This window comes from Misgurnus anguillicaudatus, chromosome 14 (genome assembly GCF_027580225.2).
Source record: "Misgurnus anguillicaudatus chromosome 14, ASM2758022v2, whole genome shotgun sequence".
Taxonomy (NCBI): domain Eukaryota; kingdom Metazoa; phylum Chordata; class Actinopteri; order Cypriniformes; family Cobitidae; genus Misgurnus; species Misgurnus anguillicaudatus.
In genome coordinates, this window is record NC_073350.2 from 21,409,745 (window position 1) to 21,423,195 (window position 13,451).

Here is a 13,451-nt window from a genome sequence, read left to right on the forward strand (position 1 = left end):
TTGTTTTTAAATCACTAAATGGTTCGGCTCCGTGTTACATTTCAGACCCACTACAGGTTTACACTTTCTCGCGGTCACTGAGGTCTAGTGAGCAACTTCAGCTGGTTGCTCCCAAAACCAGGTTAAAAACCAGGGGTGACCAAGCTTTTTCAGTTGTAGCCCCTAAACTGTGGAATGAGCTTCCTCCACATGTCAAATTAATTAGCCTAATATAAATGTTTAAAGAGACAGGAACATAACCAAGTCAAGACTTAAAAAATCGTAAATAAATCAAAACCTGGTTGCAAAAAAAATGTGTAATAGTTAATAAATGAATTCAGCAATTTAATTAGTTAGTTTAGTTCAAGGTTTTAATACAAAGTTATTTAAGATAAGATTAAGAAAATATTTTACCATAAAATAATGTATAAAAAGACAAAAAGCACTATTTATATTTTTAAGTATTATTATATGTTAAACAGAAGCAATATATTTTAGGAAATATTGTGTTTTATGTTAAAATAGTTCTGTGGCCCTCCGAAGAGATGTCAATCTTAGAAATTGCGGACCCCTGTATAAACAGTAATTTCAACAACATGAAAATACATAATTTCAATTAAAAATCATAAAATGCACAGACACAGGGAATAATGCATATACTTTTATTTTTTCACAGTACATTTTAAGTTTACTTGTATTTTTAACTTACAGAAAACTTAGCAACATTTTACTATTAAAGCATATTAGAGCTAAGGAGAAAACAAAAACAAAATTACAACAAACATGCATGTTGAACCGTGCAGAACAGTGTAGAAAGACTTTTAACATTGCTAATAAGGCATTGTATTGTAATTCCTTTCTAACTGCTTTATTTTCAACCCCTACACTTTGAGTATTAAAGGAAGCATGACTTTTCATTTCAGTCAAACATTTCATTGAAATTACAAGGATGGGGACTAACGCTTTTAACCCTATAACCCTATTTGTCTCATATTTTATACATGATTTCAATATGATCAATACTTCCTTAAAAAAACCTGTTGTATACAATCTGACGCACCTTATTACGACGTCAATGTAAGTGTAAGCGAGTAGTGCCGTCTAGTGGCCAGTAGCTTATACAACCTGTAGTTACATTTTACTGTTTTTTTGCCTATACATTAGACACAATTCATTTTCTGCATTTGTACATTTGTAAATTTCATAAACATTTATGGTTTTAAAGATATTTTGGAGCATCTGACCCCACTCTTACCCTAAACCCAACCAAGAAAATATAAGTTTTTTATTTCTCAAAAAATCATTGTTGTGATCAGAAAAAAATCCATAAAGACTGATTAATCAAATATGATACAAAAAATAACATGGGTTATACAAAAAAAAAATTAAAATTATTTTCAAACACTTCAATTTTTACTAGATTTACATATAGATTTATTTTTACATAGTTAAAATTTGAAGTCATTTACTGATTTTTACCTCCAGAGGGTTGTAAAATCCATTTATTATTTCATTTTTAGGACTAAACAATTGTTAAAAAGTTGTATATCAAGCTCAACCTCACTATCTTGAAAATCATTTATTTTAGGACATGAAAATGTATATTCCATTTTATGTTGATTTTAAGTGATTCAGTGATTTAGTGCAATAACCTATACAGAATACACTCTAAAAAACAAACGGTGCTATATAGCACCAAAACAGTTGCTTTGGATCGTAACGATAGAAGAACCATTTTTAGTGCCATATAGTACCGGTGAAGAACCAGTGAAGCACCTGTGTAGAACCATATAGTGCTATGTAGAACCATATGTGGTGCTATATGGCCCCTATATGGTTCTACACTGGTGCTTCACTGGTGCTTTACTGGTGCTTCACTGGTTCTTCACTGGTTCTTCACCGGTGCTATATGGCACTAAAATGGTTCTTCTATCGTTACGATCCAAAGCAACTGTTTTGGTGCTATATAGCACCATTTGTTTTTTTAGAGTGTTAACTTACTTCCAGGTGAACTACAAAACAACAAAGAAACTACATATGATAAACTCTACAGGTTTCTGGATATTTCTTTACCTCCTTAGGTAATTTCTAGAAACAGAGAAAGCTCAGTTTATCCTCACATGATCTTGGCTCCCATTTCCCACTTGCTGCAGCGAGGGCACCACAGCGAAGATTTCCCGGGCACTGCTTCTGTCCATCATCCAGCCAGTTCTCATACTTTAACTTATCGCCGTGCACCCAGAACCAAGAACCTGCCAGAAAACGCAGTCCAGTCCACACATAACTATTCTGAACACCTTGAATATTCCTCACAGCCAACTGCTGTTCTACATCTGATATCAGACTGATCAAGTCCACATATCTGCCTCTACAGTAATCCAATGCATCCTCCCACGATTTGGGTTCTGATACCAGGATCGGAGAGGGCACTGTGATCGAACAAAAGAAAGGGAGGTGAATGAGACAGTCCTCGTCGGACCATTCACCATCCTCTGATGCTACACAACTCATAGCTTCACTTTCTATAGGTTGGTTCTGGGAAATATTATCAGGCTGATTTCTGTTCCAGTTTTGAATATTTGAATGTCCACTGACCCAATACCAAGGGTTATTATATAGCCCAATCCAAAAGTGCACATTATCTCCAGAGAATCCACCATTTTGACTGATATAATACAGTAGTGCAGTGTTTTCCTCCTGGGTTTTCACTGTGATCAGGTTCATGCTTAACACCTTACAGTGGCTCTGAGCTTCACTAAAGTTTTTCCTTTCTTCTACCAGCGTGTAAGTACGTATCTGGTTATTTTCACTAAAGCAGACAAAAGGGTTCTCCTCAAAGCAAGCACGGTCATACCAGATGCCGCTCTGATCCAACACTGCACAAAATAAGGGGGTGAACCAGCTGGAGTATGTGAGGGACTCATTGTTCACCCATCGCCAGGTATTCGGCAAATTAGTATCCTTAGATAGCCCAATCCAAGCAGGATCAATATGTATAGCATCTGTGAAATTTTTGTTATCCCAGTAATTACGTATAATTGGGAAATTATATTGATGATCTTCACAGGCTTTTTTTGCATTGAACCAAGTGTCAGGTGTTCCATTGTAGTGCAATCCCATCTGAGCATCTTGACACACAGAAGGATATAAACTGTCGCATGATACGTTATGCCAAACTCCAAACCTTGATATTGTGGCACAATTTTCATGAAAATTCCAGTTAAAAAAAACTGGTGTTGTATGATCTATCCAAATCCAAAATGATGACCATCTAAAAAGTCCAATCCAGGAAAGCGGTTTGCCAGAATCAATGAGGTTTCTCAAATCGTTCAAGTCTGAGACAGAAAAAAGATCATCATAATATGTCTTACAATAGTAACTTGCATCATACCATGACAAAGTATTTTCCACAAAGACAATTTGTTTCAGCAATTCAGATCCGTTATTAGCAGCAGAAGTATAGAGCAGCAGTAGCAGGAAGGTAAGCAGCCCTAACTTCTCCATGATAAGGCAGTCTGTGACTAATACAACAAATGATGATAAGTTTAAGTACTATTGAAATTCATTTGCTTGCACCTAAACGGCCGGCAATTTATTCAAATGTGTAAAGTGCAGGGAAGGAACATCTTCAAACAGGAGTGGAAAAAGAATATAAAAGAGTGTCAAATTTTAGACAATTGCCATATTTGAAAAAATACCAATATTCCTGTTCGTCAGTGAAATATCTTAACAGAAAACATCTTAAAACACAGATTCACCATACATGCATTTAGACGTTAGGCCAATGTCTGTTTTCTCATCGGCTCTTGAAACTGCTCTGTGTTTTTTATTTTGGAGACCATCTTCGAAAACCAAGTATTAACAACATCCAATTCAAAACTAAAACGAATTTCAGATTTTTAGGGAAAATAGGAAAATATAAAACTGTGCACAGTTGCCATGTTCAGTATGCTTGGATTTTTTTCATTGCTGGTTAATACATGAAAAATTTTTAAGGAACAGACGGATTTAGTTTTTTCAATCATCTGGGTAAATGTTTGTTGTCTGGGGAATATGTAAATACTGTACTGCTTATAAGAAGCTACATATTTACATATCACACCCTTAAAATAAAGATCCTACACTTTTGGCTTAAAAAAGTTGACATATCTTATGAAATCAAGTTGAAATTGTTTAAAGAAATATGAAAATACATGTTGATTTGACAAAAATGCTGCATATTTTTACAGTGAAAAGATTCTTTGCAGTGATGCTATAGAAAAAATTGTTTCCCCGTGGAACCATTTTGGCAAAGAATAATAAAATAACAATTTATTTTCCTTTATACAATCTAAAATAACCTTCTTCCTTTACAACAAAATATTTTGTGAAATGGAAAGGTTCATGTGTAAAGGATTTTTTTATTGAACCATGCAGCCAAAAATAGTTATTCAATGGCATCATGTAGCGCCTTTTCTTTAAAGATTGAAATGACAAAATAGCAGTCGTGTCAAATTGCTAAGTACTTTTACTCACTACTCAAGTAACATAAGCAGTGCCGCTGCTGGCCATTTTGGTGCCCTAAGCATAATTCCTTTATGATGCCCCCCACCCGGACCCTGAGAAAAAAACTTTTGCCAGTTTAACTCAATACCAATAACACAATAGCAGCATCACAGTATAAAACTTAAGAACAGTAAAAAGAGAAAGTAAAATTTTCAAAGCTTTGCTGACTTTGTAAACATATGTAAACTAGCCAAAACACACTACACATTTGAAAGTGCAAATTTTTCCACAGTTCAGTAAATAGAATAGCAAAATAAAAAATATATCAAAATAATCCAGACATGTTTTCCCAAATTCAATGTCACTTTGAATAAATTACATTAAATAATCATCAATAAGTACAAACAAGAATAGACAATCTTCTTAAATAAAACAAAGATTTGGAGAACTAAAAGTCACAACTTATTTTTTTTATTTTTTTTTATATATATATATTTAACAGGAATTGTTAGCCTACCATTTGCACTGCACTGAGTGCTAACGTTAACTGTTACTGAGAAAGTATTAAGCACCATCAAGTCAAAAAAAAAAAAACACAAACTACTGCTCAATATCTAAAGAATGATAGTAAAGAAAGTAACAGCTAGCTGCCGTCAGTTATTTGTAAAATGCATATGCATATGTTTAACAGTAAAATCTCAATTTAGCTTGCACCGAAGTAAAAAATTATATAAACATAGTTTGCTAACAGTAACTTCAGCATGTCAAGGCGCATTACGATTAGCAGCAGCACATGCACATTTCCGATGATTAAACATGGACTTGCACGGGCATCATCTCGCAGTTTCTTGTTCTTTCTTTTCTCACTATAACGTTCCCATGGCAACAGGGGACATGGCTGCACTTGTGTGAAGTAAATGCAACATTTTAACTTTCTGCTAAGATATATGTGATTTTTGATAAGAAAATGTGAGGATTATGAAATCATGCAAGCCCTGCATATTTTGCGCACGAAAATGTGCAATTTATGCTGCGAAAGTGCAGCGTATTTAAAAAAATGTGGCCCCTGCATAAATATGCAGACTTTGGCTGATTATGCATTGAATCATGCAATCGCATAATCACGTTTTTCTGGGGGGACCGGCTATTGCCTACTTGGCTTAAAGAAAAAACAATTGCACATACAAAGGCTTGACACCAAGTGGAGAGATGTAGAGATTGATTGCAAGAAGTGGCTTTTTGTTGTGATCTCAATGTTTGTGTAAAGGTCTTGTTCGTATAACCCACGTCTTGTACTCTTATTTTGAAGTCTGTCTGTGTCATCCATGTCTGTAGTTCTTTGTAGTTCTTTTGTCCATTGGTCCGTGTGCTAATTGTTCCCCAGGTTTGTCTTGTCTTCCTTGATTACTCTGTGTATAGAGTCGTTATATGTGGATTACCGGGTTTGGTTTCTTGTTTTGTTCTGTTTAGTCCCAGTGTTATTTTGTATTATGTTGTATATGTTCACATTAAAGTCATTTGCACTTAGATCCGCTGCCTCTGCCTGCCTTTGTCCACAAATGTTACAGTTTGAGAGAGTTAAAAATGCAGTGTATTGCCTTTTTGATCATAAATATTTTGTCTTTTGTAATAGTCGTGTATGAGTGTAGAAAGCTGGATCTTAACATCATGTTGCCTCTGTGGACCGGTACCTGATAGATTTTCTTAAGAAAAGTAGGCAGCTTCAGTGCTCAGGACAAACCAAACAATAATTCACACCTTCTGCACAGCACTATTTTAATAAATCACTTGCTGATAGAGGGAAAAACTGGCAGATGTGGTTGCATTAAAACTGTAAATGAAGAGTTTGGTTCCAAAACGCAATAAATCCATTTTGACAAATTTAGGTAAAAACGTGTTTTTTTGTGAAAGTGACAAGATAAAAACAAATATTTTCTGTTACAAACTTTCACATAGCATCTTTAGGTTATAAAAACATAAAAAAATTCAAATCCATAACTTGATTTTCAAAGATTTATTACAAAAAAAATGATTATTTTTTTCACAAAATGCAATAAATCCATGACAAGTTTTTATTCAAAATGCTATAAATCTATTGAATCAATAGCCTATATAAATGTGCATTCATCTTTGCCATGTTATATTCATTTAATTGACTAGTTGTACACACTAATAAAAAATATAAACATTAATGTCATTAATCAAAACACTTACTTTGTCATATTAATGACACTGTCATTGCTGCGGTTATACTTGACGTCGTCGCTTAACGTTTTTCACAGTGATCAGCTGTAAAATGTTTTGGTCCTGTTCGATTTTCGTTGACTTTGAGTAAAATAATGTAAAGTTTTTCATAAGATCTCCTGGGGTCAATGTGTTAATATGACAGAAACTTGATGCTGTTGGCCCGGGCAAACAAGCACCCGTCTCCCGAGTGCCTCTGCGTAAATTATTAGATGTTGGTGGCTTACGTTTCTTTTCCGTCACAGAAAACCATCACAGGTTTATCAATGCTATTAAAGTATTATTTTGTTTGTTTGTTGATCACGAAGTACAAAGTAGATGAGGAAAACTAGGATTCCGTGTACTCAATGCGCGCCATCATTGTTTACATTGTGTGAATGGTGTGCTGTAATCTGTGGAGCGGATTTATGGCATTCTGTAGAAAAGGGGGAGTGGCGTTTATTGCATTTTGGGAAACAAGGGAGAAAAGATGACAATAACACGGCCGATATCGGATTTTGCGTAAAATTAAGATTTTACTTTTTTTTTTTAAATACTGACCAGATACAATACTGATTCTTGCAGTTACTCATTTTTTTCAAAAATGGCGTTTATTGCGTTTTGGAACCAAACTCTTCAAATATACTGCATAGTTTACAACAGTAAAAATATGGATTTATAGGCATTATAGTAGTGTTCTGTATATTTTACAATTCTAAACCATATATTTCATTTGCTGATATAATGTAAGTGTACTGTACTTCATAGATTATAATACATATTATATATACAGTTAACCACCATGATACTGGTGGGTAAAATGAACAGTAACATGATTTAAAGTTAATCACAAACTAACATCTATGGATATTGGCTAAAACTGTAAACAATGCACAGTGTCACCTACAAATACAAAACACATATATATATAGTTTTAGCAGCAACAACATAAACAAACAGCTTTTGTGGACTAAAATCAATAAGAACAGAGTCCTTTTAGTTACTTCTGGTAACAAGGGAAATAAGTTACAGTTACTGTGCAAAATGAATGTATAGCCTACAGTGTTAGCTACAGGCCCTTAAATTTTTGCCTGGCTGCCAAACCTCTCCACACAGATTTTGATCGATGATCATCTCCCCTCATCTTTAACAAACCAAAACATTTTATTTTCTACAAGGTATTTGTTTCAGAGATAAGTTTAGCCATTAGCCAGACTGATAAGCAGTGATGGGCAGTAACGCGTTAGAAGTAACACGTTACTGTAATCTGATTACTTATTTCAAGTAACGAGTAAAGTAAGGGATTACAATTGCAAAAACAGTAATTAGATTACTGTTACTTTCCCGTAAGCAGCCTGTGTTACTGCGTTTTTTTAACCTTGATTTTGTTTTGTGAGACTCTCTCGTGTTGTGACGCGACAGTGACGTATGAGCGCCGCGCCATCAGTCAGTGTAGTGTAGTTGAACGTGAAAAGACATGGAAGAGAACAAGACTATGCAGCGTTTAATTCTTGGAAGTACTGACATTACTTTGAGTTTAACCCAGTTAAAGGTGACAAAAACATCAGCGTCCGCTGTACACTCTGCGTGGGAATAAAACTTTTATCCACAGCGAAAAATTCCACCTCAAATCTGAGCAAACCCCTAGCAAGCTGGCACAGGAATGTGAAACTTTGAAAAAATCCCTGAACCCCCAGCTGACATGACAGCTGTGGCTCCATCTCATACACGTTCACACGAAATTTGATGTAAAACAACAGACTATATATTTATATTTCATGGTTTTGCGCATTTGTGGACAAGCTGACGTGACCGCTGCGGCTCAATCTCATACACGTTCACGCGAAAATCTGATGTAAACAACAAACTATATTTCATGGATTATACGCATTTGTGGACAAAAATGGTCATTTGATGAATTCTATTAGACTGATTTCATGGGTTATTCACACATCTGGAACAGACTGGATTCGACTCGCGATCTTTATATTAACACCAAGGTAAGAAGTCCCGTTTATATTCTGCATGTTGTCATCTGGACTTCTGTAACAAAATACTACATTTATCATGCTAGAGCATCTGTATCTCAAAACAGAGACCATACAGTGATGCTTAACCCGTAGACCTTTTAAACGATGTACAGTAGTAATTAATATTATTATTAATAATTAATATTATTAATGTTTGTAGACAGTACTAGGCTATATAGATATTGTTAGCAGGGTTAAAAAAACGACGCCATCACGCCCACAAATTAGTGCGAGTCGAGAGGTTAAAACAGATGTTTTATTTGATTCAATTTTAGATGATGGAATATGCAGAAAGAATAGATTTAGGCTGAAAGGTCTTGGCCTGGTTGCATAAAGCACCTTAAGTTTTTCCCTTAAGTATGACACTTAAGGGATAAATTCCCCCTTCCTACTGTAAGAGAATAATTTAAGGGTGTTGCATACAGTATAATCCCTTAAATGGTTCTCTTAGTTAAGGGTAATCGTTAAATATTTCACGACAGAGACCCAGGTTTGTTGTTATAAAATACTATTGTTGCCATGGAGATGAAACAGAAAAACTTACTTTTTTTGCAACACCCTTAAGTTTAAATGAAACATAAGGGTGAACTTAAGGGAAAATTACACATAAGGTGCTTCATGCAACCGGGCCCTGTTGCTTTATACTGTAGCATATTCAGGTCGTGCATCATGTTTTAGAAAAGTAACTTAGTAAAGTAACTAATTACTTTTGAAAATAAGTAATCAGTAAAGTAACGGGATTACATTCTTGGAGAAGTAATCAGTAATCAGTAACTAATTACTTTTTCCAAGTAACTTGACCAACACTGCTGATAAGTAAATACAGACCGGAAGTTCACTTCGGTTCAGGCATGTAACCATGACAACGGGCATGCATCCGATAAAACCATATAACTCATGTGGCACTAAAATAATGCTATAATAATATTAATAAACATAAACAAAACTGTCATTTAAATTAAATATCATAAAATATTCAGACACATAGGTGATAATGAGAACATCCTTTATTTTTTTCACAGTCAATTTTAAGTTAAATTGTATTTATAACTCACAGAAAACATTGTAGAATTATTTTACTATTAAAATAAATTAGACCAACGGTTCTCAAACTTTTGTTGGTTAGGCTTATTTTTCTTAGTTTTAATTACACAGAATTTATTATAAATAAATGTATTTTTTAAAATGTCATAAAACTGGGACCCCCTGGCACCATCTTGCTTCCCCCAGTTTAAGAACTTTAAAGAAAAAACACAGGTCCAAATTTTTACCTAGAAAATACAACACAAACAAAAATGTTTAACATGTTTAACATCCTTAGAACTGAGCTTTGGTTTTTGTCTTTTTCTTCCAGATTTGTACCAGCTATTTTGGGGTTAGGAAGAACCAATAAATATAATAACCAAATATTTTTTTTGAACGTAAAGTTGTGTAATTGTTCATGTTTGTGGTGCAAAAAAAGTGTTGTCCATCCAGGTCTTATGAGGTTAATTATTGCAGAATAGTACAGAAAGGTTTTAAGTTTGTAACAAAGTAATATTTAATTGTAATTCCTTTCTGACGCCTTTATTTTTAACCCCTAAGTATTACATGTAACCTGCAGTAACTTACTGTAGATTTTACATTTGTGTAATTTACTGGGGACAGACAGTTTGTTCAAAGTTAAATGAACATGAAACATTTTCAGTCTTTATCTTCTACAGTAAGTTACTGGCAACCAGCTGCATAATTACCATATAGCAAATTTTTTAGAGTGTGCGGTTAAAGGCCGCATGACTTTCTGTTTCATTTAATTTGAATGAAATTACAAGGAATGGGACTGACACTTTTAAACTGTGATGTCATTTACTGATTTTCCCGTCCGCATATTTGTAAACCCATTTATTATTATTTAATGTTCTACACTGCAACAACTAAGACTATTAAAACAGTAATCCCTAATATACAAACAAGTAAAATATTACAGAACTACACACATGTTAAGAGGTATGCACCGAAAGGAAAATTCTCCATTTAAAAAATATTCCTACTACAATGTTTTTAAGTGCTTTAAAGTTTTAGTGCCATTATCCATAATCAACTAACTTTCTTCCAGCGGAACTATGCAAAACATCACAGAAACTACATTTGATAAATTTGTCAAGTTTCTGGATCTCTCTTTACCTCTGTGCCATACAATAAGTCATTTCTGGAAACAGAGAAAGTTCAGTTTTTCCTCACATGATCTGGGCTCCCACTTCCCACTTGCTGCAGCGAGGGCACCACAGCGATTTGTGCCCGGGCACTGCTTCTGTCCATTATCCAGCCAGCTCTCATACTGTAAACTATCACCATACACCCAGAACCAAGAACTTGACAGAAAACGCAGTCCAGTCCACACATAACCATTCTGATCACCTTGAATCTTTCTCAAAGCTGCCTGCTGTTCTGCATCTGATACCAGACTGACCAAGTCCACATATCTGCCTCTACAGTGATCCAGTGCGTCCTCCCACGATTTGGGTTCTGACACCAGGATCATGGAGCGCACTGTGGCCGAACAAAAGAAAGGAAGGGGACTGTTACAGTTCTCATCAAACCACTCACCATTCACTGATGCAACACAACTCGTAACTTTGCTTTTTATGCGATTGTTCAGGAAATCATTATTATCAGGCTGATTGCTGTTCCAATTTCGAACTATTGAAGTGCCATTGGTCCACTTCCATGGGTCATTATGTAACCCAATCCAAAAGTAAAGATTAGCTACAGAGACCCCATCAATGTTACTGACATAATTCAATAGTGCATTGTTTTCCGCCTGGGTTTTCACTGTGATTAGGTTCATGCCCGAAATCTTACAGTGGCTCTGAGCTTCACTAAAGTTTTTACTCTCTTGAACCAACGTGTAGTTACGGATCTTGTTTATTTGTGTAACGCAGACAAATGGGTTTTTCTCAAAGCAAACACGGTCATGCCAGAAGCCCCTCTGATCCATCACTGCACAAAATAAGGTGGTGTACCAGTTGGAGTATGTGAGGGACTCATTGTTCACCCATCGCCAGGTATCCAGGAAACTGGTATCCTTAGATAGCCCAATCCAAGCAACATCACTATTTATAGCTGATCTGGTGTTGCTGTTATCTAAATAATTACGTATAATTGTAAAATTATACTGCTGATCTTCACAGGCTTGTTTCGCATTTAACCAAGTGTCAGGCGTTGCATTAAAGTGCAATCCCATTTGATCATCTTGACAGACAGAAGGATATAAACTGCCACATGATGCATTAAACCACACTCCATAGTTGGATAATGTGGCACAGTTTTCAGGAGTAAACCAGTTTGAATAACCAGCTGGTGTATTATCTACCCACTTCCATGATGATGACCATCTAGAAAGTCCAATCCAGGAGAGCTGATTGGCAGAACCGGTGAGGTTTCTTAAATCGTTAATGTCCGAGACTGTAAATAACTCATCATAATGATCTATGCAATAATTTTTTGCTTGATACCATGGCAAAGAGACTTCCACAAAGACGAATTCATTCACCAATCCAGGTCCAGGACTATCAGCAGAGGTATAGAGCAGCAGTAGCAGGAAGGTAAGCAGCCCTAACTTCTCCATGGTAAGGCAGTCTGTGAGACTAATACAACAAATGATGATACGTTTAAGTAGTCTCAAGATTAATTTGCATGTCATCATAACAGATCCCGCCTAAACTGCCAACAATTGATTCAAATAAGTTATGGGCAGAGAAGGGAACATCTCACAGTTTCCCTTATCATGCACAAATATTTGATAACTCCTCCTTTGAGTGCTCAAACGTTTTAGGCCAAGAGCCAAATTTCTTTTAATCGGATCATTAAAGGTCCATCTAACCAGCACCAATATTCATTTCATTCTTATCACTATTAGGCTATAAACTGTGACCAACATAGACATAAAGCCATATAAAAAAAGATTTTCAGATTTTTAGGGTGGACAGTTGCCATGTTCACTACACTACTGAAACTATATACTAGGAGCGCTTGTAAGACTCATTGGAAAATGTAAAGGTACAGTCGAATTTAGTTTTTATTATCTGCGTAGATGTTTGTTTGGGAAATATGTAAATATTTTCCTGCTTACCAGAAGCTACGTACTGTAAGATATTTACATATCACCAATACTTTTAAAAATAAAGATGCTACCAAAAGATTTTCACAGAGATGCTATAGAGAAACTCTTTTTGTTTCCCCATTTCAACCATTCAGTCAAAGATTCATCAAAGAACAAATTCTCTACCTTTATACTAAAGAACCTTCTTCCACTACAAAAAAATATTTTTTAAACAGAAAGGTTTTTTATTGAACCATACATCCAAAAATAGTTATCTATGACATTGTGTAGCGCCCCTATTTTTATTTTGGACTTAGGGATGGAGCCGATGGTGTAGTGGACGGTGCTTCCAGACACACTTCAGGGGCACGTTCAATCTCACACCGGAGCACGTTTTGCTACGGTTTCCGGGTTGAACGACATGTTTCCTGGAAACGGTGTGCAACGGAATGCAATAGGTTTTAGAAGCGTTTTCTCTTGTTTGGTGGGTGTGTCAGAAATGTCGGCCCAATCAGCGGCAAGATGTATAAAACCACGCGGTAGTAAAGAGACAGCTCGCTCAATGGGTTCAAGTTGGAATGTTGTCTTTCATTCTGGACGGCAAGGTCAGTGACTGTAACATTGAGGGTCTTTTACAGTATTAAACACACATT

The 13,451-nt window shown here is 35.5% G+C and overlaps 1 protein-coding gene across 1 annotated transcript; it reads right to left on the minus strand.

Annotated features, from left to right (window-relative positions):
- Positions 1–1,263: 1,263 nt before the first annotated feature.
- On the minus strand, positions 1,264–3,925 carry LOC141369552 (C-type mannose receptor 2-like). The gene is made up of 2 exons (XM_073876454.1): positions 1,977–3,925; positions 1,264–1,645 (listed from the first exon to the last, which is right to left on the minus strand). Exon 1 carries the CDS (start codon positions 3,481–3,483, stop codon positions 2,068–2,070), a length of 1,416 nt encoding a protein of 471 aa, XP_073732555.1. The 5' UTR covers positions 3,484–3,925; the 3' UTR covers positions 1,264–1,645; positions 1,977–2,067.
- Between the last annotated feature and the right edge of the window lie 9,526 nt (positions 3,926–13,451).